The sequence below is a fragment of the Cygnus olor genome, chromosome 7, assembly GCF_009769625.2.
Source record: "Cygnus olor isolate bCygOlo1 chromosome 7, bCygOlo1.pri.v2, whole genome shotgun sequence".
Classification (NCBI taxonomy): Eukaryota; Metazoa; Chordata; class Aves; order Anseriformes; family Anatidae; genus Cygnus; species Cygnus olor.
This window is the reverse complement of record NC_049175.1, coordinates 30197328-30219000: the sequence shown is the minus strand read 5'-3', so window position 1 is coordinate 30219000 and position 21673 is coordinate 30197328. Positions and strand designations below refer to the sequence as shown.

General features: G+C 34.8%; 1 protein-coding gene across 8 annotated transcripts in view; it reads right to left on the bottom strand.

Annotated features, from left to right (window-relative positions):
• The window catches only part of ATRNL1 (attractin like 1), a 494732-nt gene that overhangs the window by 111801 nt on the left and 361258 nt on the right, over nt 1-21673 (bottom strand). For 5 of the 8 annotated variants that reach the window (XR_005821433.1, XM_040563153.1, XM_040563151.1 and 2 more), the window contains one exon: nt 17538-17645. The exons of the other annotated variants lie outside the window; for them this stretch is intronic. Coding sequence is in view for 4 of the 5 variants with exons in the window: in XM_040563153.1 (XP_040419087.1) it covers nt 17538-17645 (108 nt within the window). In the remaining variant the exon portion in view is untranslated. The remainder of the gene's footprint in view (nt 1-17537; nt 17646-21673) is intronic. 8 annotated transcript variants of the gene reach the window in all.

Below are 21673 nucleotides of genomic sequence, written 5' to 3'. Positions count from 1 at the left end.
AGAAGCCTGCATTGTTACTGCACCTAACTTGTGTGCGTGTTTCCAGCCCTAACCACAGCTACTCAACAGCCTTGTTATCACCAGAACACCACCCCCTCCAGAATACACTGTGGTGTTGGCTCACCTGCATCACGTGCATTTTGAGATCATACAGGAATGCTCTACATAAAAGGGGGGTATATTTGTATTCCCCTCTTCTGCTGCTTTGCAGTAATTTTATAAATGTTACTTACTGCAACGGACAGGGTTTGGCTTACTTAAGTCACAGCTTTTACATATTCCATTACTTTTTCCTCACACAACTTCCCCCTTTATTTATAGCTGGTGAATGGAATCAATTGTACTTACCAGCTACTCAACTGATTCAATGGTTTTACAGATTGGAACAAAAATATATTACAGTATTAATCAGTTATTTGCTATTGAACCTCAGATTACCGTTATCTTGAAGTGGAAAAACCTGTATGTCCACCCTATGTAGGAAGCCTCATTCCTACTGCACAGTTTGTTTCCAAGGTCACCATATCATAGGTTCAGTAATATAAACTAGCACCAAAGAATTTTTAGATACTTGAAAACAATTATTATATTTATAGACTTAAAAAAAAAAAAAAAGCTGTTATTTGAATCACTGCAGAAGTGACCAGAGGTGAACTGAACATCTATTCTGTAATTAGGACAGACAGAAGATACAAGAAGAACGTACAGGTTTTCTTCAATTTCCATCAGAATCCCTCTACTCTTTATCAAAGTAAATACTAATGCTGACTGCTCACTAATGGCATCAATTTCTAAGGGTTTCTTCTGCCTTTATCAAACTTGCTTTATAAGCATCATTTTTAATACATATTCCATGATAAAACAGCTTATACAGGAGCATAACTGAGAGTTCATTTGACCCAACATCTCTGGTAATAGACACTGTATATAAGACAAACTTCCTTATTGATTACGCACTATCTTTTGCTTGAAATATGGCTAATTACTGTCATTTGTTAGAGATAAGACAGTTGAGTATCCTTCCTTGTGTCACATTGATTTCAAGTTGCTTATGACTGCACAAAACCGGTGACACTGAATTTCTGAATACAAGTTTGAGAAGATTCAGTCTGTACCTCAGATATTAACACATTGCCTTCACAGAAGCCTCCAGATCAGAAAAAGGGCACAAATGCTATAATTTAATACATTCACGATCTCATTCATTGAGAGTTAAAACATCTATAAAAGTAGATCAGTAGACTACATCAATAGCATCAGACCATATATAGTAAACAGGACAATATTTGTAGCTTAAATAATTACTTTCGGTTTCATGATTTGTATCCACTGATAAAGATTCATTTTCAAATACAACCCATTCTCCACTTTCTCTCTCTCTCTCTATATATATATATATATTTCACTATAGTAGCTCTATAGCCTATAATTCAGAGTAGTTCCCTACATACATCTACAATAATCACAAGTAATTGTTTATAAGTTCAACCACAGCGCAACTGACTATAGAAATGGTCCTGCCATATTTTATGAACATGCTGAACTGCAGTTGCCTATTTATTTTTAGGTCAGATAGACTACTTTTGGAAAGACAGATAAGCGCATAAGTTTGTTTGGAAGATTAGGACCCACATTACATTATTCACAGCAACAGGCTAATACAGGGGACTGATCGTCATAAACTTATCTGTTAGAAAAGCTGAAAAAAGGAGAAGAGAGGCTAGTTACATGAAGACATGTAAAGCAATTGCTAAGAGTTGTCAAAAGAGGGATTAGAAGAATACTACTAAACCAAGGCTCATACTGTCTCTTATGTAAATGAAGTTAAGAGTAGTCTTTAAACACACCAACACTTTTGTTCATATAACAGCGTTGTAATTTACTTAAGAGAAAGCTATTTGGGATAACTCACTGACCGAGTACCTGAGAGTACTCAATGCTGTTATCGCTGGTTGACAATCAGAGCCAGTAATAAGATATAAACAGCTGAATAGGATAAACTGTAAGTATCGATTAAACATATTAACCAAAAAATGCATGGTCTAGACACTTAGCACTAAGATGTGTTACTAAATCACTGAAAGAAAGTTATGCCTTTATGATGTGGCAAGGATTTTTTAATTAGTCAGGTAAACACACTTATTTCAACAAAGAGGTACTATATATTTCAGTGAAATTGTAATATGATTAAGAGCAGCCAGCCTATTGCTAGATGAAGAAGAAGAAGAAAATGGTTGCTCAGTAGGAGTTACATCTGCACAGATTACCTGGCAGGTTTAAAAGGGGAGACTAGCAAGAAAGTACTAACACAAACAAAAGAAGATTTTTAACAGTGGATTCTCTTAAAGGGCAGCTGATACACACAAATAAGAAACTCTGACGTGTTACCAAGAAAAAAACTAAACACCAAGCAAACAGAATCACAACAGAAGAGACAAACTTCTCTCTCAAGTGATGCATACTTGAAACCCATTTTTTTCTTCTGTTTTTACTTCTTTAAGCAATTAAAATAGCATTTGCTATGTCAACTTGCATAACATGGATAATAACTTCACCTTTATTTTGCTGAAGCACCTTGCATTAAACAAGAAAGAAGAGAGACTTTTCTTCCCACAACTCACCAGCTTTCCCGGCTGCTTTTGGTGGCCAGCCATGGTTCTTCATACTTTTTTTGAATGACATCTCTCAGCATGACTACAGACTTTTCACACAAGGTGGCAAATTTGCTATTTATTTGGATTTTTTTTTTTTTTAATTTATTTTACAGCTACTGTTTCTAATTGGCTAACTGATCAAAGCTGAGCATATGTAAAGGCCTATAAGTAGTATCTTCATTAACTCTTTCTGGTTTGTTACCCTGCAAACGGTGTGTAGTTTACCACAAAACCTCTAAAAAACAAAAACAAAAAACAAACAAACAACAACAAAAAAAAGAACTCATCTCACCATATATGAGCCACAAACTCATAACTGTGTTTTGTAACTGCATGTACACTGCCAGTATTTAAACACATTCTTTAACACATTCTTCACTATGTATTGTATACAAAGGTACATGTTGCAACTACTAAAATGTAAGGGCCAGGAAAAAATTATGGACTTTACAGACTGGCATAATAAGAAAAAAAAAAAAAAAAAAAGCAAAAAAACATGCCTCATCAAGAAATATCAGCAGAAAAACAGACATTGACCACTGTTCATGCTGTTACTGAGGAAAGTGCCTTTACAGCAGTTTTTTGATTACATTAACCTCTAAGTTGCTCTAGTTTATTCAAGACTTTATATCCAATGTTTTTTCCATGAAAAAAAAGTCTGAAAACCTGAGCAACATAGATTATTTTATATTTTTTTTTTTGCTAATGGTATCCATCTGGTTTAGCTGGTAGGAAGTATATATAGCTTCAGCATAACCTCAACAATATGTACAAAGGCATATAGAGACATTGCTCCAGCAGTTAGGAAAGTGAAAGCTCAGCTGAAATTGAAAACTACAAAGGGGTGTGAATGGAAACAGGAAGGACTTCTGTAAGCGTGTCAGAAACAAGAGCAAAGGATGCATGAGGAAAAAGTAGGCCTGCTGCTTAGTGGGCCAGGAAACCTAGTAACTCAGGACACAGTAACAGGTGTAGTATTCCACACCTTCTCTGCATTGGTCTTTACTGATAAGGACTTCTTTCAGGTCTCCCAAGTCCATAATCCTACAGCCAGAGTCTGAGGGGGTGTAGTATTACTCATAGTATGCATAGCAGACCGTTTAAACAAATTGGATATAGTCAAGTGCACAGGATCAGACAGGATGCTGTGGGAGCTGGCCAATGTCACTGAGAAAATACAATCATCTTTGGTCATGGTGATCAGGGAGGTTCCTGTAAAAAGGCAAATTTTACACACATCTGGGGAAATTTGGGCTGGTCAGCTGAACTAGCTTCCCACCGTCCCTGGGAAGACTATAGTGGAAATCCTCTCTGAAACCATGTCCAAGCACATGAAAGACAAAAAGCTGATTAGGAACAGCCAGAATGGATTTTCAAAGGGCAAATTTGGCCACAGAAACCTGTTTGCTTTTGGTAATATGACTGGCTTAGTGGAAGACTGAAGTGGATGGTTCCAAACTTGACTTCAGCATGGCTTTCAAAGCAGTCTTCCACAATTTTCCTTTGTAAACAAACCTGTGAGATATAGGTGGCCTAGGAGTTAGAAGGAAAGGCTGACAGGATTTGTTCATTCTTAAGAGATGGCTAAGGTAGGATCTAATTGCTGACTCCAACCATGCCTTTTCTCCAAGGCACACAGGGATAAGAAAATGGGCAGCAGAAACAGGTCGCAAGAAGGGAGATTCTGATGAGAAATTAGGAAAAGGTTTTGCACAAGGAGGTTAGCCAAGCATTTGAATGAGGGCTAGAGAGATTTTGGAATCATAATCCTTAGAGATACTCAACACACCATGGGCCAGGGCCCTGAACAAGCTGATTAAAGGTGGTTTGACCTTGTCTGGGGATTGACTGACCCACAGCCAGTTTGACTGGTAGTTGAGAGGTCTCTTACAACCTAAATTAGCCTATGATTTTCCAACCTGTATTAGTCTATGATACTATTGTGAATGATGAATGCTGTTTTCTACAGATTAGGTTTATTGTCTAATTCAAATTCAATAATGAAAAATAATGAATTTCAGCCTAACATGAACTTTTCTAACAGGGATCAGTTCTTTGGTCCTACTAACATAAATTCCCCAAACCAGCTGGATAGAAAATGAGGTTTCCAGTGCTGCAAATACTCAGCTAAAAAATAGTTGTACTCACCTGTCACAAGTGTTCACTGTGTTACTATCTTAGTGATCATAATGCTGAAACAGAATGGTACTTGGAGAAAATCTGCATAGCGATGAAGAAAATCTGGTTGGAGTTAAAATCAGGAAAGGTATAGGTGAGTGTGGGAAAGCATTTTGAAGACCCTACACAGAAGGTGTACCAAACAATGATTAGCATTATACGCTGTTTGAAGAGCTTTTGGCTTTCTCATTCATTCCAGCTCTCATTAAGTATCATTTCCGTATAATGCTTTTTGCTTTTCCCAATTGATTTGAAGTCATTACCCCACATTTTGGAAGATAATGAGTTGTTTGTTTTCTTTCCACTTCTCAGGGAGACTTCAGCTCTTTGATATACATGGACATTTTAAGCCCTTTGAAAAACTACCTGAAACAGCGTAATAGAGTATACCTCAGTAACAAAGGCTATTGCAGAGATTGCTGTAAAAATGACAGCCCTAAGCCTTACTTTCTGTGTTGGCTTTCCAAAAAATGTAAGTTCAAAGTTTCAGACCTCATCCTCAAAATGCTCAGTGGCTAAGATGGCACATCTAAAGGTCTATGATCAAGCCAATAGTTGGCCGTTTTGCTTGTCTTGCCCAATGGAACTTTTGGGAACAAAACTAATGCCAAGTATCACAGGAAATATACCTTCCTTAGGATTAGGTTATTAATGTGAGTGAAATTTTACTAAGTCTGCAGACTTTCAAAAATTTCCTTATCATATATCACAAATCCTAGACAGATTTCTCTGACTTTGCCTTTTCTAACATAAACATATGGCAAAATGTATACACTTAATAAGCATGATGTTACACACTCCTTTTCTTGGAGATAGGATGAGGGAGCAAATGTGACAGACATTAGCAACTAATGATGTTCCATTTACTGGCAGAAAGCAATCAGATAATATGGCAATAAGCATGTACAAGCACCTACATAGAACACCAATTTAGAATACAAATGAAAACTCCTACTTATAGTAACACAGTGAAGATCACATTTTATTGTCTTTATCATTAAAGGTCAAAATGGATCAATGTATTATAAACAGAATGAATGAATCTACATATACAGAGGGCATAGACAGACTGGAACGTAAATACAACACAAGTGCCAGCCAAGCCTTGGTGCTAAAAGCTTCAAAAACCTCTTGGTATTATATTTTAATAAATGAAATGCTAGTCTTTGGAATGACTGTGTATTGAGAACTAGCAATAGTTTAGCCATTGGGAAGAAGATATAAACCCTATGATTTGTAGTTATTATTTAGTATTTTATATTTTTGCTCTTAAATTTTAATTATATTTGTTAACATATTAGATAGCACTCATTTGATTCTTGTACTCTTGCAAACATCACAACTACATTTCATCTGCCATGTATAAGTGCCAAAAATCAATGAACGTTTCCTACACTAAATGCACAGGTTTTATGCCATTTATTGTTGTGAATATCAATGGCTATATACAGTGCATATAAAAGTTGTACCACTTTGTCAAGGCTTTGAAAATTATGATTTGGGTTGCGTGCAACACATTACTTAATGAAGAGGTCACATTAGAGGACATCTAGAAGCAGTTTTGTGCAATTTTATGTATGTGTTTTTTTGTGCAATTTTATGGATATATGTGTTGCTTCCAAGGCAGCCTGCATCTTCACATATAGCCATACATTAATTATTGCTTTCCTTTAAGGTCCTATATTCATATGCCTCTTCCAGTCCTCCTCTTAGTTCTTTCTCACCTTGAGCTGTTACATCTTCTTTCAATTAAAAGTAAAAGAAAGTCACAAATAGGACAGACACTTGGCTTAGAGAAGCTTATTTAAAATCTTCTTTAGCTATTTATTTTGCAAACGACTGGCAAACTGGTTATAAACTGTTGCTAGGTTGCAGTGACACTGGAGCTTTGCACTCCAAGGGATATTGTCCACAGCAATTTCCTACTAGGAGTGAAATAGATGCTGTAACTATTTTGGAGAAAAAGAAAATTAAATATTCAGATTAATATTCAGGTAGAACTTTTTTTTTTTTTTTCCAGGTAGAACTTCTACCGGGAATACCATGAATTTATAAAAATAGAAGTTTTTCAAACTTTACTATTTATATTTCTGCAAATATTCTGCATTTGACTATACACACAAATCCACTATTCCTCAATAAGTATATCAAAGTATACAATTTCACTAGTCTATTTTTTAAATATGCTGTATTGGATACACATTGTGCTGGATATGGATCTTATGCAACTCTACCATTCCTGAACTTAGTGAATGATGGGAGAATGTAGCTCGAATAATAATCCATGATTAAGCACTGAAGATACATAGGAGTTTGCAACAGTAGGTTTTGGATATTTTTTATGGATTTTCAATTTATTATGCTTGGCTGGATCTGTTTAAAACAATATTCTAGTATATTTTATTTCTTTTAATACGATTTGTTGTTTTTTTTTGCATGAAGAATATTCACAACAACAACAACAAACAAATGAGAAAAAAAAAAAAAAAAGGAATATGCACTTTATGGCATCCACAAGTCCAGAGGAAATTGAACTCCCTGGTTATCATTGCCAAAGTCATGTCAGCTCCTCTTCCTATGTGTAATGAGGATCACAAAGACTGTCTTACACTTATGTGTTTTGTGCTGCAAAACACAAATGTTTTTTGTGAGTCTCTGAATAATGCTTTTCTTTTTTTACAAATAAACTAATATTTAAGTGTGTTCAACATTTGATTCCTTCTGTTTCCTACAATCCAAAAAAATCTCAATATAAAATACATTGCTGGTCTACCTTTCCAGAAGCCCAGTGCCTTTTCTTTTAATAACCATTAAGGTGTCTGCAGAACAGAATAACTGTATTTATTAATTCCAGCTGGTTCAATATTTATACAACTTGTTCAAAGGCCTAAACAGTGGAAAAAAGAAGCTGACAGCAAGTGTCTCTTTAAACTTTCAGTTTCTTACCAAAAGCTGGATAATAAAGATAAGAAAAAGGTCATCTCACCAAGGATATAGGATGAGGAATAGCACTGGAAAAGTAAAAGTTTTAAGTTAAATAAAATTCCAATAACGTGAATATGTACCAAAGATGAAAAAAAAAAAAGGAAATTTTCATACATATCTGTTAAAAACTTTACTTCTTCATGCTAATGAACAATAATGTTTTACAGTCTTTGTTATAGGAAGCTCTAATAGGTTTGTAAAATACGCTATATTTATAACTGGAAGCAATAACATACCACAAATGCTGCTTACTCTTTAAAGGAGCTCCTGTTATAGAGATAGCTCTGATTCAAATTTATTGATATTCCGAATTTCACTGCAGTCTAACTGCCTTTGTAACTTCTACATTACTACAGAATCTACTACAGTTCAGTATACCATTCATAATCCTTTGATTTCCAACAGAAGTTTTACAAGGAAACAACTCCTTCAGAACCTTTAAAGAATCATACCATTGTGCCCTAAATCCTGATTGAGGTTATTCATTTTTCAAATTCTAAGAACATTATGATATTTTATGTAATAAGAAATGTTGAGATTATTACTAAAACTAACATTATAGGCAATGTTTCTACCTCTGCTTTGTTAAAGCCAGTGAATGGAATTCATGTCTTGTGACATACATCCTCAGCCTCCTCATGGACTTTTTGAAATTGTGGGTTCCTCTCACCAAAGTGATCTAGTCTGCTTGTAACTACTACAATACTTTTCTAAACAATCAGTGTAAAAAGGGAAGATGCTTCTCAAAACATGTGGAGGGCAAAAATACTGTCTAAACTGCAGGCTTCTACTGAGAAGTTAGGGAACAAGAAGAAATGTTGTGCAGCATGCTACATTAAATTTCCCCCACTCTGATGATAGGCAGATTAGAGTAGGACTTGCATTTGCCTTTTTTCCAATAGCACAGATGAAGAGTGATCCAGACAATGAGAGAGCTGAACTTCAATCTCTACTAAATCCAGAAGGGTGTCATGGTCTACCTGTACAGGAACGTGCTCTGTCCTTTTTCTTGAAACTTCCCTGTGTAACTGGAAATTCAAGAGCCCAAAGCAAGCAGGCAAATGAAAGTTAGACACCACAGTTAGACACTTCCGTTGTTTCAGTGTGCATTGTTGCTAGCTGGATGAACTGAAACTCGATTACAGAGCTAGGAAACAGCATTCAGGTAAACCCTACAAGGTAAAGCTAAGGACTACTAGCTGCCAAGTATCAGCCACCACATTATAGTGGCCAGTTACACCTGGAAGCACGGGAAATAGCTGATGAAAGACAATAGCTTCTGTATCTATTTATTCCTCTTTTCCTTTCCTTTTAAAGAAAGTTTAAAGAAAAGATGATAAATAACTTTTGATCTAAAACCAAAAGAAATACTCAGAAAACATGTACAACTAAAAAGAGCATCCTGTCAGAGAACGGCATGTACTAACCAGGTGAAAGGCCCAGTCAAAGAAACCAAGAAAAAATTCATTCTATGTGCTCTTTAGTTATCCTGAGAGTATAGTTACTTCCATGCTTTGGTGTATTCTGTTTAAACAATTCTGGAAAATTACATTGTCATGGACTTGCTATCCAAAGCCAAGATTCCCATAAGCAAACTTTGTTAAAAGATAATCCTAGAGCTACAAACATATGTATTTTATTTTGCATTCACTGAATTTTGTATCTATCTACTTTATGAAATGAGATTTTATTTATTAATGTTAATGAATATAGGACACGTACAGTGTCATTTTTCATAACATTTACAGACACATCTAAACTCTTCTGCTTGAAAACAATCAGAATATGTATTTTTATACTTTCAATTTGCATCTATGCATAACATAATACACCAATTTAACAATTTCTATTCACAGCATGCCAATATCACTGAAACACCTACATTTAGCTAGTTAGCCAAAAATCCAGCTAATTGTTCCAATTGAGCATAAAATTTGTTGGCAATTTTGTTCAACACAAATCATATATTTCTATCCAAGTAATTTCTATAGTCATTTGATTATGCAGTACATGTGCAAAATAAATTTTGTGAAGTGGAAAGATACATTTTTATTAAAAAAAAAAAATGAACAAAACCAGGTTTTCTGAACTGGATTCACAGGTCCTAGAGCACATAGGCTGTTAAGCAAACATTTTACTTTCTTGCTAGCATGAAATATTAGGAGACTAACTTGGAAGTATACAAATCTCCTATGCATCATTTTTAAGGCATACTTACAATGTCTGTTCACCCATTTGGATAAATTGATTCGACAGAAATAAGCAATCAAACAAGAGAATTCAGGAACTAAAAATGTGTTTTCTGTGAGTTTAGAGACTGCGTGCATTCCAGAACCAACCTAGATTTTCCTTTTAAAAAATCATTTAAGGTAAGGATTCAAGACATCAACAAGTTTTGAGGTGTTGGTGTACATTTTAACAATTAACATAAAATAATTGTGGTCAGTATTAAAAAATGACTCAGCTTATTCCAGACAGCATTTCTCAGATTATTACATTCTACATATGCCAAAGGAGGGAACTATTTCTTATAAATCTTAAAATTTGTTAACTTGAATCCAGGCAAGGAATTGGACATCCACATAGTTAATAATGAATAGAGATAGTAGGCACAACACAAAAAAAATATCATAGCAGTGACCAGTATGTGCATGCAACTAGATTAGGTGTTTGTTCTGAATTACAGACTCAGAACATTCACACATTGCTAGACATAAATTTAAGCAGAAGCAACCAAAGTTCTATGCAAATATAAAGATACTTGATCAGGCAGAGCTACACGGTTATATATGACCACTGAATTACACAATAAATAGTGTGAAATGTAAAATTTTTATTTCATGAAAAACATCATTCTGGGAGGGAGGAATTATTGCAGTGACAAAACAATTCTGCTTTCAGGTAAGTGTTTTTCTCTAATGAAAGAACTACAGAATGTGATTTTTGCATTTGATATAGCATGCCTCATACATTCTATCACAGAAGGATACCCAAGGAGAATCAATGCTTTGCAAAGGAGAAAAGAAAGATTTGAAAGTAGATTCAAAATAAAGTGACTCAATAGTTTAGGAGGAAAAAAAAAAAAAAGAGAGAGAGAAAAAAAGAGATAAACAGGACTGAAGCAATGGGCATAGAAGAATGCAGTGAGCCATCAAGGTCAAATTGTAGCATAAGGTAATGGAGTTCTTGAGACACTGTACCGCAAATTTAGCCTAATCCTTGAGTAATACAGAAAAAAATGGGAAATGTGATCCAATACAGATTCTTTTTTTCAGTGTCAGATGTATCATCTGACTACATTTCTCTGAGATCTAGTAGTTTAGGATGTATGGATCTTGAAAGGCTATAAAAATGGTAATGCACTGGTTAAGATAAGAAATAATTATATCATGAATATAAACTTCAAGGAGAAAAGTAAAGCTATTCCAGAATGAATTGGAGATTACATTAGGCAAACCGACAGTCATAGAGAGACTGGCCGTCAGAGATGACTTAACAGTTTCTGATCTTCCAAGAAAGCTGAGGTTGTGAATCAATGAAGATAAGAACAACAGTGAAAAGAAGGGTCAGAAACATTCAGTAACAGAAAACAAATAGTGCAATGAAGGTAATTAAGGTGTTCAAACAACATAAATGGTTAATTTTCAGAGTATGCAGAAGGAAGAGCTAGGTAGCAATCAGAATCATAATGTAGGCAGAGCTGAAAGGAGAGAAGCTATTAGGTACATAGTTCCTGAGAAATGTTTGTCCAACCTGTTCTAAAAAACTTTCAATAAAAGAAATTCCATCACCTCCCCAGGCAATTGCTTCCAGTGATTCAGTTTTATTATGAGAAGTTTTTCCTGATATCAGTCCTAAGACTTTTCTACTACAATTTAAGTCCATTACACCTTTGCTGCCTACAGTGCACACAAAGAAAAAAATATTGCCCTCCTGATGGCTACTAACCTTTTGCATATTTGAAGGTTATTATTTTGACTCCTTTCAATAGTCTACTCCAATTTCCTTGACTTTTCCTTGTAGTTATATTTTCTAAGTCTCTGATTGCTCACATTGTTCGCAACCAGATTCTCTCTCCTCTGGTCCTCTTTGAGTTACAGTGCTACAAACTGGACACAGTACTTAGCCAAGGTCTTTCCAATGCCAAGCAGAGCTTGGCTTACAGACATACCATGAAAATGAGAAATGGAAAAAAAAAAGAATTAAAGAGAATTAGAGCTCTAAAATCATGCATATCCAAAGCCTTCTAAATTACAAAAGAAACAACATACCCTTAGTTTCTGAATGGCATTAATAAGAAGTAACAGGATAGATGTCTCTAAACTGTTTCTGCTCCACTGAGTCCACCTATGGTTTTCCCAGGCCCTAGAAATATTCAGAACAATCTGCAATTTGTTCTACATGATTTCAGCTGAACTATTTCATGAGCTGCATCTATACCTGACACTGCACCCTCCTCAGCACTAATCATAAAGACAGAAGAAGACAGAGAGATTAGCCAGCAAAACCATCTTTCCCCATCCAGGAGAATGTCTACTCTTCCCACAAGATAGCGCGGGATAATGTCTAGTTATCCCACCATAACAACAAAGAATAACCAGATCTGGTCATATTTTAAACAAAATTAATAATATTTTATATAATTAATCTGTTCTTTAAAGTTCCTGGAGTTCAGCTCCCTAATCAGTTTGCATAAGCCACACTTACAACTTTGTAAATTATATAGCATGACTTTTTAAGTAAGCAAAAAGTGCAAGTATAGTTGATAGCACCTCTTGCCAAATATATATTGCATTTATGGTCACTGAAAACAAGATGACCACTCTAGGGAAAATTTCATTGTCTTCAATAAATTATTACTCTCTTACAGTATCAGTTAATTTATCCTCTTTTACTGAGACTAAAATTAGGAACTGAGAATACTAGGAGGCAATTCGATGACCTGTAACATAGAATTGGGAAGAGTCTGTTCCTTGATTTTAAGCGTTATGTCATCAAAATAATGCAAGTGTAATGCTGAGAAAGCATACAACTTTTTTTTTTTTTTTGTACAAAATAGTGAAGTATGTTTAAGTTGCAGTTTCAGAAATTACTCATTGAATTTCCAAATTAAACAAGAAAATGAATGGAAATTAACTGTACTTATTTAAAAAAGCAAGCTAAAAAGTCCTGAGACTATATTGGCAAGGGAAAAGAGCAACACAGCTTATTAGTATAAACTTCAGCTACCTAAACCCCCCACACCTCTGGTACAGGATTTTAGTGTGTTTTAATAAGTCACTCTGATTTCCAATAGCCATTCTTGGCATAAGGATAGCTACTGCTGTTGGTGCATAAATTCCAATTCTTCTACTCAAATAAATGAGAAATAATTGATTATTGTTCCTTTATACTTATCAGCAGTGTCTGAAATTCAAGACATATTTAATGTACCATAAATATTTCTTGCTACTTACTAGAGAAACAAGGACAGATTTTATGTGAATTTTAAAATTCTTTAGATCATCTTACCTTGTCAGAAGTAGAGAACAATCTAACATCTGTGACAATTCTACAAGAAATGCAGTAACTCCATGGAAAAATGATTGTAAGAATTACTGCATGCTTTTCTGCTGAAATAATTATTAAAGAACATCAATTTGAAAAACGAAATCCCAGTCAGACTCTATAGATATCAAATGCATGATCAACATAAAAGCAAATCTGCATTTGGTTCTTAAGCAGACAATAATACATCTGTCTTTACTCCAGCAGATGTGGCACAGTAGATGTTGCTGTTCGGAGACTTAGCATGACCTTACATTAGAATTTACAATAGTGCCCACCTTATCTCACACGCATAAAGAAAGAATCTGTCCCTATTTCAAAAAAATGCATGGGCTATGAATGAGCTGAAAAGCACCCAGAAGTTAGGCAAAACAGGACAGGAAAAAAAAATATCTTTCCTCTTAACATGCAGGTAAGTAAAATGACCGTCAGCAGAACAGTGGAAGTGAATCTTCAAAAGTGATTTGTATTTGGGGAAAAAAATATTACCTTATAGGAGGCATAGTCTATGAAGAAAGAACTAAAAAGCAGCATGTCCAGAAAAAAAGAAATGAAATAAATAATAATAATAATAAAACTTTATAATACTGAGGGCGTTGCATGACAAGAAGTATCATGTCTATTGATCTACAATGTTATTTAAATTTTTATGAATCTTGTACTGAAAAAAATATGGTGGTCTCACAAAATACCACAGTATTATCAGACTCTGGACAGGGAGCTTTTGATGCTTTCTTTCTCTGCTCCTTAACAGCCTGCACTACATGAAACTGCGAGCAGTGGGACCTCAGGAATTCCTTCTTTTCTTTAACCTGCCCCTGGATGCCAGCTACTTCCCTGTACTCCCCCTTTGCCAGTTCTCCTATTGGGACCTGGAGGCTCACTGCCCACCTGACTTCCCTACCTCTCCTCTACTGGCATAACTGTAGGGAAATGGCATCATAATAGAAGCAAATTATGATGGAGATTGGGGTTGACATGGGTATTTTTTTCTCCAAAATAGGGCACAAGATTAGTATCATAAATATCAAGCTACAAGGACAGTAGGTATTGCCTCATACATTTAGAATTAGGATAGTACTGTGCTGTCAATATTATTAGCAGGATGGCGGCTGACGTGTAGGGACGGCTGACCAATAGGGAAGGAAGGCAAGGGAAAAACAAAGTTTGATTTTTCCTGTATTAAGTTTAAGCTGACAATAATGTATTTAAGAGCTGATATATAGCCAACATGCCAGAATGGATGACAAGATGAGACTTGGTAATGTCATGTTGTGAAATCAGTTCCACAGAAAGGAAGCCTGAAGAGTTAAAGATGGATGATTAATATGATTTAAATTGGGAAGAGCAAAGGCTATTGCCAGTGCCTGGAAACTACTCAGACAGCAGGAAACTGGAGGAATATGATGCAGATTATTTTTTTAAAATTATTTTTTATTTTCTTTTTTAGGATACAGTCATTTTGTTGGCAAAACATTAAGAAAGACAGACTGGCTGGTAAAGACACCTCAAAATAACAAAATTTCAGCACTCTTCTGTAGTTCTCAAGATTTTAATTTGCTGTAAATTGTGGCTAATGTAAAATAGACCCAAATATTATCAGTTGTAGTATCAGTATCTAAAGTAGGCAATCATTGTAAATACAGTATCCATATTCTTACTTTTTAAAATACAGCTTCGAAACACTGGACAAAAAGTACCTCACTACTGCAAAATCAAATTTTATAGTAAAAAATTTCTTCCAGGTATTTAAAAATAAATGTAAATAATAAAAAAAACTAATCAAATGACCATGTAGATAGTCATATGAGCATTGATATGCATGAGACCATCCATATAAATTTAGAACACCAGCTGTACAAAACCACCACCACATAAGTCAGATGACATTAATGAACAGCAGTCCTACTATGCAGTTGAAAGGGAGATGCAGTAATGTATGCAACAGTTCGATGACATTGCACTGTGTTCAAAGGGCACATGGATCAATACAATGTGATTGGAAGCACAGTGTCAATAAAAAGTATATCAATAACATCTAAAGTATCAGTGAGTAGCACACAACAATGAAATTATGAGGTTAGGGGTCACAATGCCCCACCATCACAAACTGGAACCCCTAATATGTCAGAGAAAGATCTCCTCAATGCTGGTGGAACATTTGGAAGGGAGTTACTGCATCTTGCTCAGTTTTTTTACCAAAAGAACTCTAATTTTAAGTGATCACAATGGGCATCAGATATCACAGTATTATTAAAACAATTTTATGATTCTAATTTAATAAAACAAAGTTATAACTACTTCACTTTATCCTTTGTTTAAGCATTGTATCCTAGAATTGTGTGATCCAAATTCCCTTCTGCCCAAAAACAGAGTTATGACTGAACAGAATTGCAATTAAAACTTCTCGTGTCCTTCTTTTGCAAATTCAGGGAAGACCTGGAACAGAAGCTCAATATAGCACTTTCTTACAGAATATACATAAAAGGACAATCAATATCCTGAATCATATTCATTTAATCCTCAGCAAAATGTTTTGTTTTGATATAGAATAGTATATTTTAATTCAGAGGAAACTTTGAATGGTCTCCATTCTGTGCATAACTATATATTAATTAGTAAAAGAAAAAAAAAAACACGCACGCACACACACAAAAACCCTATGGTTACTGAATACTAAGCAATTACTAGAAAATGCTTAGTCTAGGAAGAAAAAGCTAATAAAAACTGTAAAATATAATTAAAATATTTTAGCATCTACCTCTTTTAGTGCTAAATAAAAGACACTAGAGAAGAAAATGTGGCAATTAACTTGTGATGTTTACTTCTAAAGTTTAATTAAATAATCAGTATGTACAGAATTAGAGTTTGGACGCCTCAGCTCCCACTCATTGCCTCCCTCTGAAAAGACAACAGAGAAAATGTTCTCAGATGTCAGCACAGAAGCAATGAAAACACATTCCAAAAAGTTACCTTTTAACTACAGTGTACTTTGTCCTCAGTATGGAAGGCTGGAGAGGTCTTGTATTCCACAATAAAAGGAGACAGAAATATGGTGAAGGGGTGGGTGTTTGTGTGTGTCCTAGTAATTTGCTCTGAAAATAACAAAGCATCGCCAAAAAGATATGGCATTTTTATGCACCATCTATTCCAAGTATTTAAATTATGTCAGCAAGAACAATTGTGATTGCTTCCTATACAGTAGCAGGACAGAGAGCCTCAATTTGATAAGTACTCAAGAGCTGATTCTTTTTCTTCCTGCTAGGAATCTGTTTTTCACATTGCTCACTTCTCCATAAACCTTAGAGATTTGATAGTGTATTTAATCTTCCATTGAAAGAGGCTATTGAGAAAAGTAAGAGAAGCTTTGAATTTAAGAGGAATTGGCAGCAATGAAAAGTACAATCTTGAAAGATTTCAGAGCTATCACACCTCATTCTCAGGTCCCATCATAAATAAGATAAAGTAATAACTGTAAACACAATATTATAAATAAAATAAAGGAATAGAGGATTACAATCTACCAAAACCCCAACCTAGATTAGATATTCATTATTATCCACATATTGTAATTCTCCTATTTTCAGGTGAAACTTCCAGAATCTATTTCATGCATTATTACACTATTCCAGTATTACATTGTCTTGCATATTATTATTTCTTTTTCAATGGTCTGCAATTACAACAAAAGAATGCAGTAATGTAGCCATTATCTACAAACAAAAATATGCAGTATAGTCTGTATTCTTTAAACCTGTACATATAAAACAACATGGAAATGCTACTCACAGTTGCTTTATTTATTTGTTTGTTTGCTGTAATATCTGCTAATTAAGATAGATCTTAACTAGGGGGCACTCAGTACTCGAAGGACTGAGCATGAGGTTTGCTTTCTCCTGTGTCTTGCATTCCTTCAGCTCATATCCATCAGGAAAGGAGTGCCAGGTGAGCTGACTGTCACTCCAGATGAGGCTAATAGATTCTCCAGTGGCTTTTGTTACAGCTCATGTCATGCTATTAAAACTATGCACCTTGAAAATGGCATAACATATGTAGCTGAGACTTGTCAGCTCCAGGTAATCAGACTGCTTGGTTTCAGAAGCAGATGCAGATGAGACTAACAATATAAATATGCAAATCACAATGGTCCCTTGTCAGCACCACTGTTCCTACCTCTAATGGCCCTCGTAGAAAGTCTGTTTGCTCAGCTCCTACTTCCAGTGCTACATCGACAGAAGCAAAGGGGCGGCTGGCCATCTGCTGTCGCTCCCGCATAAGTTGCTGATGGGGAAAAAACGATGTTTTAACAAAACATTAAAAAGTGCACCAGATATTAGCCTGCCCTACTATACCTCCCATTACAATGTTAGAATGCAAATAGCATACAAATAGTCACATTTTTAATATTAAAGGGAGAAATTTATACTAAAAGATCATCTTCTATATTTACTTGAGGAGTGAGCCTGGAGAGCTTATGTTGTCTACAAACAGTCTTTCAGCTTGAACTCTGATGAAGTCTCCAAATGAACACTCCCCTAACTGGCTATTCATTCAAAATAACTTCGCTATTTGTGCTAGTTGGAAACAGATATGGGAAATGTTTGGTAAAAATAGCTGAAGTCTAATTCCACTGATAAAGCATGCAGCAGAACACCTGCCAAGAACAAGCCCACTTGGCCTTCAAATTTTCATACTTCACTACTAAGCCAGATGGAGTTAATAGTGTCAGGACTCATAATTTTATGGAGCATCTTTCCTGCAGTTACTTAAATATGAAGAATAATGTGTCAGTACTGGGAAGCCTGCATCAGTATATTTGAATATGATCATTTATGCTCACAGAGCTTGTACTATCCCTTCCAATCATACCAGTGTGCACAGAAGTCCCAAGCAAAACCACAAAGCTAACTCATATTTCTTCTTCAATCTGTAATTATAATGCTTATTAAACCATGATGAATAAAAATGATGACCAGCACTAGATATTACAGATCTTACTTCACTGGTTCAGTGCAACTAATAAAAGCATTATTAAATATTTAAAGTGAATGAGTCGTGCAATTAAAGTCGTGTGCTCCTTCAACTGAACAGGATGTCACAGCATCTTGAAAAGACAAAACACTTACAAAAATGTTTTATTAGAAAAGATCTAAGTTTCATTTTCTTCGTGGTTTTCTCCCTATTACTTCTCTGGAAAGCATAAAACATTAGAAACTAGCATTTGTAAATGTAAATGACACTTGCACTGTGACGTACTGTTCATAAAAGCCTTTGAAATAATAAAAGGAATACAAATACTTGCCGGCAGCTTACTAATAAACACTCTTGATTTAAGGCCTGTTACAAAGCAACAAGCTCACTTTGTAATACCTTGTGCATTTTTTCCTTGACTTGCGTTTTAAGATTGTCTTCAGAAATCTAAAGTAGCACTTGCACCATTAAAATCAAAACTGTACAGTATTCTCCTAACTCATACCTAGTACATTCTCAAGGCCTGTTTTTGTTTTTTCAAAAAACAGGCACTGTATTTGCCAGTGAGCATCCACACAAATGGGCCGTCAGCATATCGTATCAAGGGGATAATTGGTGTCTGTGATATGTCTGTGGACTTTATAGTCAATAAATAAATAAAAGCTTAATTTGAATATATAGATGGTTAAAAATAGGTTTTCAACCCTTCATTTAAAAATGAAACCAGTGGTTTCTGATTTACATGAGTACTGATTTGCATCAATACAATATTCATAGATTTACAGCCAGAAATAACTGCTATGGCTCTCAAGTCTTACCAACAACTTGATAAACACCACAAAAATTTAAAGTATAAAAATACTGAGTCCCTACATGCTAAAATGACTATATCTAACTCATTTTCTTCCTAAAAAAAAAACAAAAAAAATAAAGAAAACAATGTTATTAGAGTAGTCCTGCCATATGGAACTCATTACAGTATTTTAATTGCATTGAGCTATTGGCAAATGCTTACATTTTAATAGGAAACCAAACATTGTTTTAAACAAATAGAATTGCTTGGGGAAAGTAGTTAAATGAGCAGAATAACCTATGCTCCAAATGCACAAATGATTATTTAAAAAATTTAGTCAATACAGATTACCAAGGAATGAGTATTTGATATGCTCACAGTTTTTTAAGGGTAGAAGTTTTCTTCACCTCTGCTTCTAGCCATGCATTCAGTAAAACTTTTTCATTCACAAGGCAGTTGCTGTAATTTTGATACTCTGTCATTTACGAATAGTACTACAAAGATTAGTACTATGAAGACTCTTAATTAGCTCTGTAAACAAGAATGAACATTTTAAAAGGTTCAGCTCCCCATGAAGTGCTGCTGAACTGGCAGCTGAGCATTTCACATCAAAAAAAAAAAAAAAAAGTGCTCTATTCAAAATACTACTTCTTTCTGTTCAGCATTTTAAAGCTTGCTGTAAGGTGCAGCAGAGGAAAAATAAGTAGGAATGAGGAGAAAAGCAGTAAGATATTATGATGCTTAAAATCAGTTTTGTAGATAGTGAAGGTCACTAACTCCCACCATTTGCAACTGTTCATGCATCAAGACTATGAAAAAGGCAAACTTCCAGTCATAGAAAATGTTGTGAGCTAGGTTATTGCCTCACAGGCGGCATTCAGGTGTGACACCCTGTGCTCCAGCCACATGCTGGTTGCACATAGTTCGTTCATTCAGGTATGTGGAAAACCCTGTAATTCACCTACTAGGTCAGGAAACAGAGAAACTCTCCAAGAATTTATCCAAACATGGGTATTATAAGAAGAGGGAAGAGACTCTTCCTGAACTTTTTCGCAACAGTCAAAGAAATGAAAAAACACGTAGATTGCATCACAGATCAGGTAGAATAAACATAGGAAAGCAGGAATGCTACACTGGTTTTGCCATATATACATATTAAAAAAAAAATAAAAAAATTACTGCATTTTAAAATCATACCAAAAAATAAAAATCCCAACATACTTCTTCAGTAATGGGATACTTCACTTGGAGACAAAAAATAGATGGGGATTACTACAATATTTAAATATTGTATCACAAATTTAATTTATAATATTCAGAATTAAGCATATGCCTAAACATTCACTTAGACTTACAGGAACTTCAAAACCTAAATCTCTCAGCACAGGACTGAGAAAGTCAATGGCCTCTATCTGGCTGACCAGACAACTAATTTCAAGCTGTACCATAACTTAAAATCTCTTTAAGCTCAAGAATATTGACGAGATTTGTTTTTTAGGTGTCTCTGTGTTTTGTTTTGTTTTTTTCCCCAATAATTTCAAAGTACTAAGTTTTTAATTAATTTATATTTATGTAATAGTGTTTTTCTGAAGTATAAAATTGTGTTTGTCATCAATGAAGAACAATAACATGTTAGGGTAGTATAAATTATTTCACCCATTTCTCACTCAAAACCTATATAGTTCAAGAACACTCCTTATGAAACAATCATTTTTGGCATAATTATTTCCTTGTCATGGAAACATACATTTCACCAGACTTTCCATGGATATGTAGACATCTTTATCACTAGTTATTTTATTTTTTAGTTTTGCTTTGCTAGTCAAGTAAGAAGAACAGAACAGAACAGAATGACCAGTTTCCCTATTTAGAAGTACATAACAGGGAAATATCTGGGTATTACAATTAAATTTTACTGTTGATCAGAAAAAAATAAAAAATCTCATGGGGGACACTTCTCTGATAAATGCAGTTTGGAGGGAATTAAAATGTTCCATAGGATCTTGTGCAATAAGAAAATGTATCTGTTGAAAAGTCCTTATTAAGTACAAATGTTTCTTTTTTCTTTTTTTTTTTTTGTTTGATAACATTCAGACTTACATTCAAAACATTGTGATGCCAATAATGTATTCATGTATAATAAAACACAATGCAAAGCACATATTGCAATGATTTAACATTATCAGAATACACTTCAGTAATCCCAGGCTTACATTTTTCAAGGCTTTTGTATTTCAGGTAGTGTTAACATTTTGCTTCTCTTTCCTGTTTAGAAGATTGCTTCATTCCTCGCTCTCTCTCTCTCTCTCTCTCTTTCTTTCTAGGAATAGGATACTGTTCTTTTGACAAGCACTGCTTTTTTCTATGCTCCTCTAAAAACCCTAATTGAAAAAGCATGAGATGTGAGGAACTAGGACAGGTGTACTTTTCCTTTGTTGGACAGTAACAGACAGTCTTGAGAGACTGATAGGTTAGGATAGTAAAAAGGATGAAACCACTTTAGTGCCATAACAGGATGAATAGAGAAGTCTTTTCAAAGATCCTT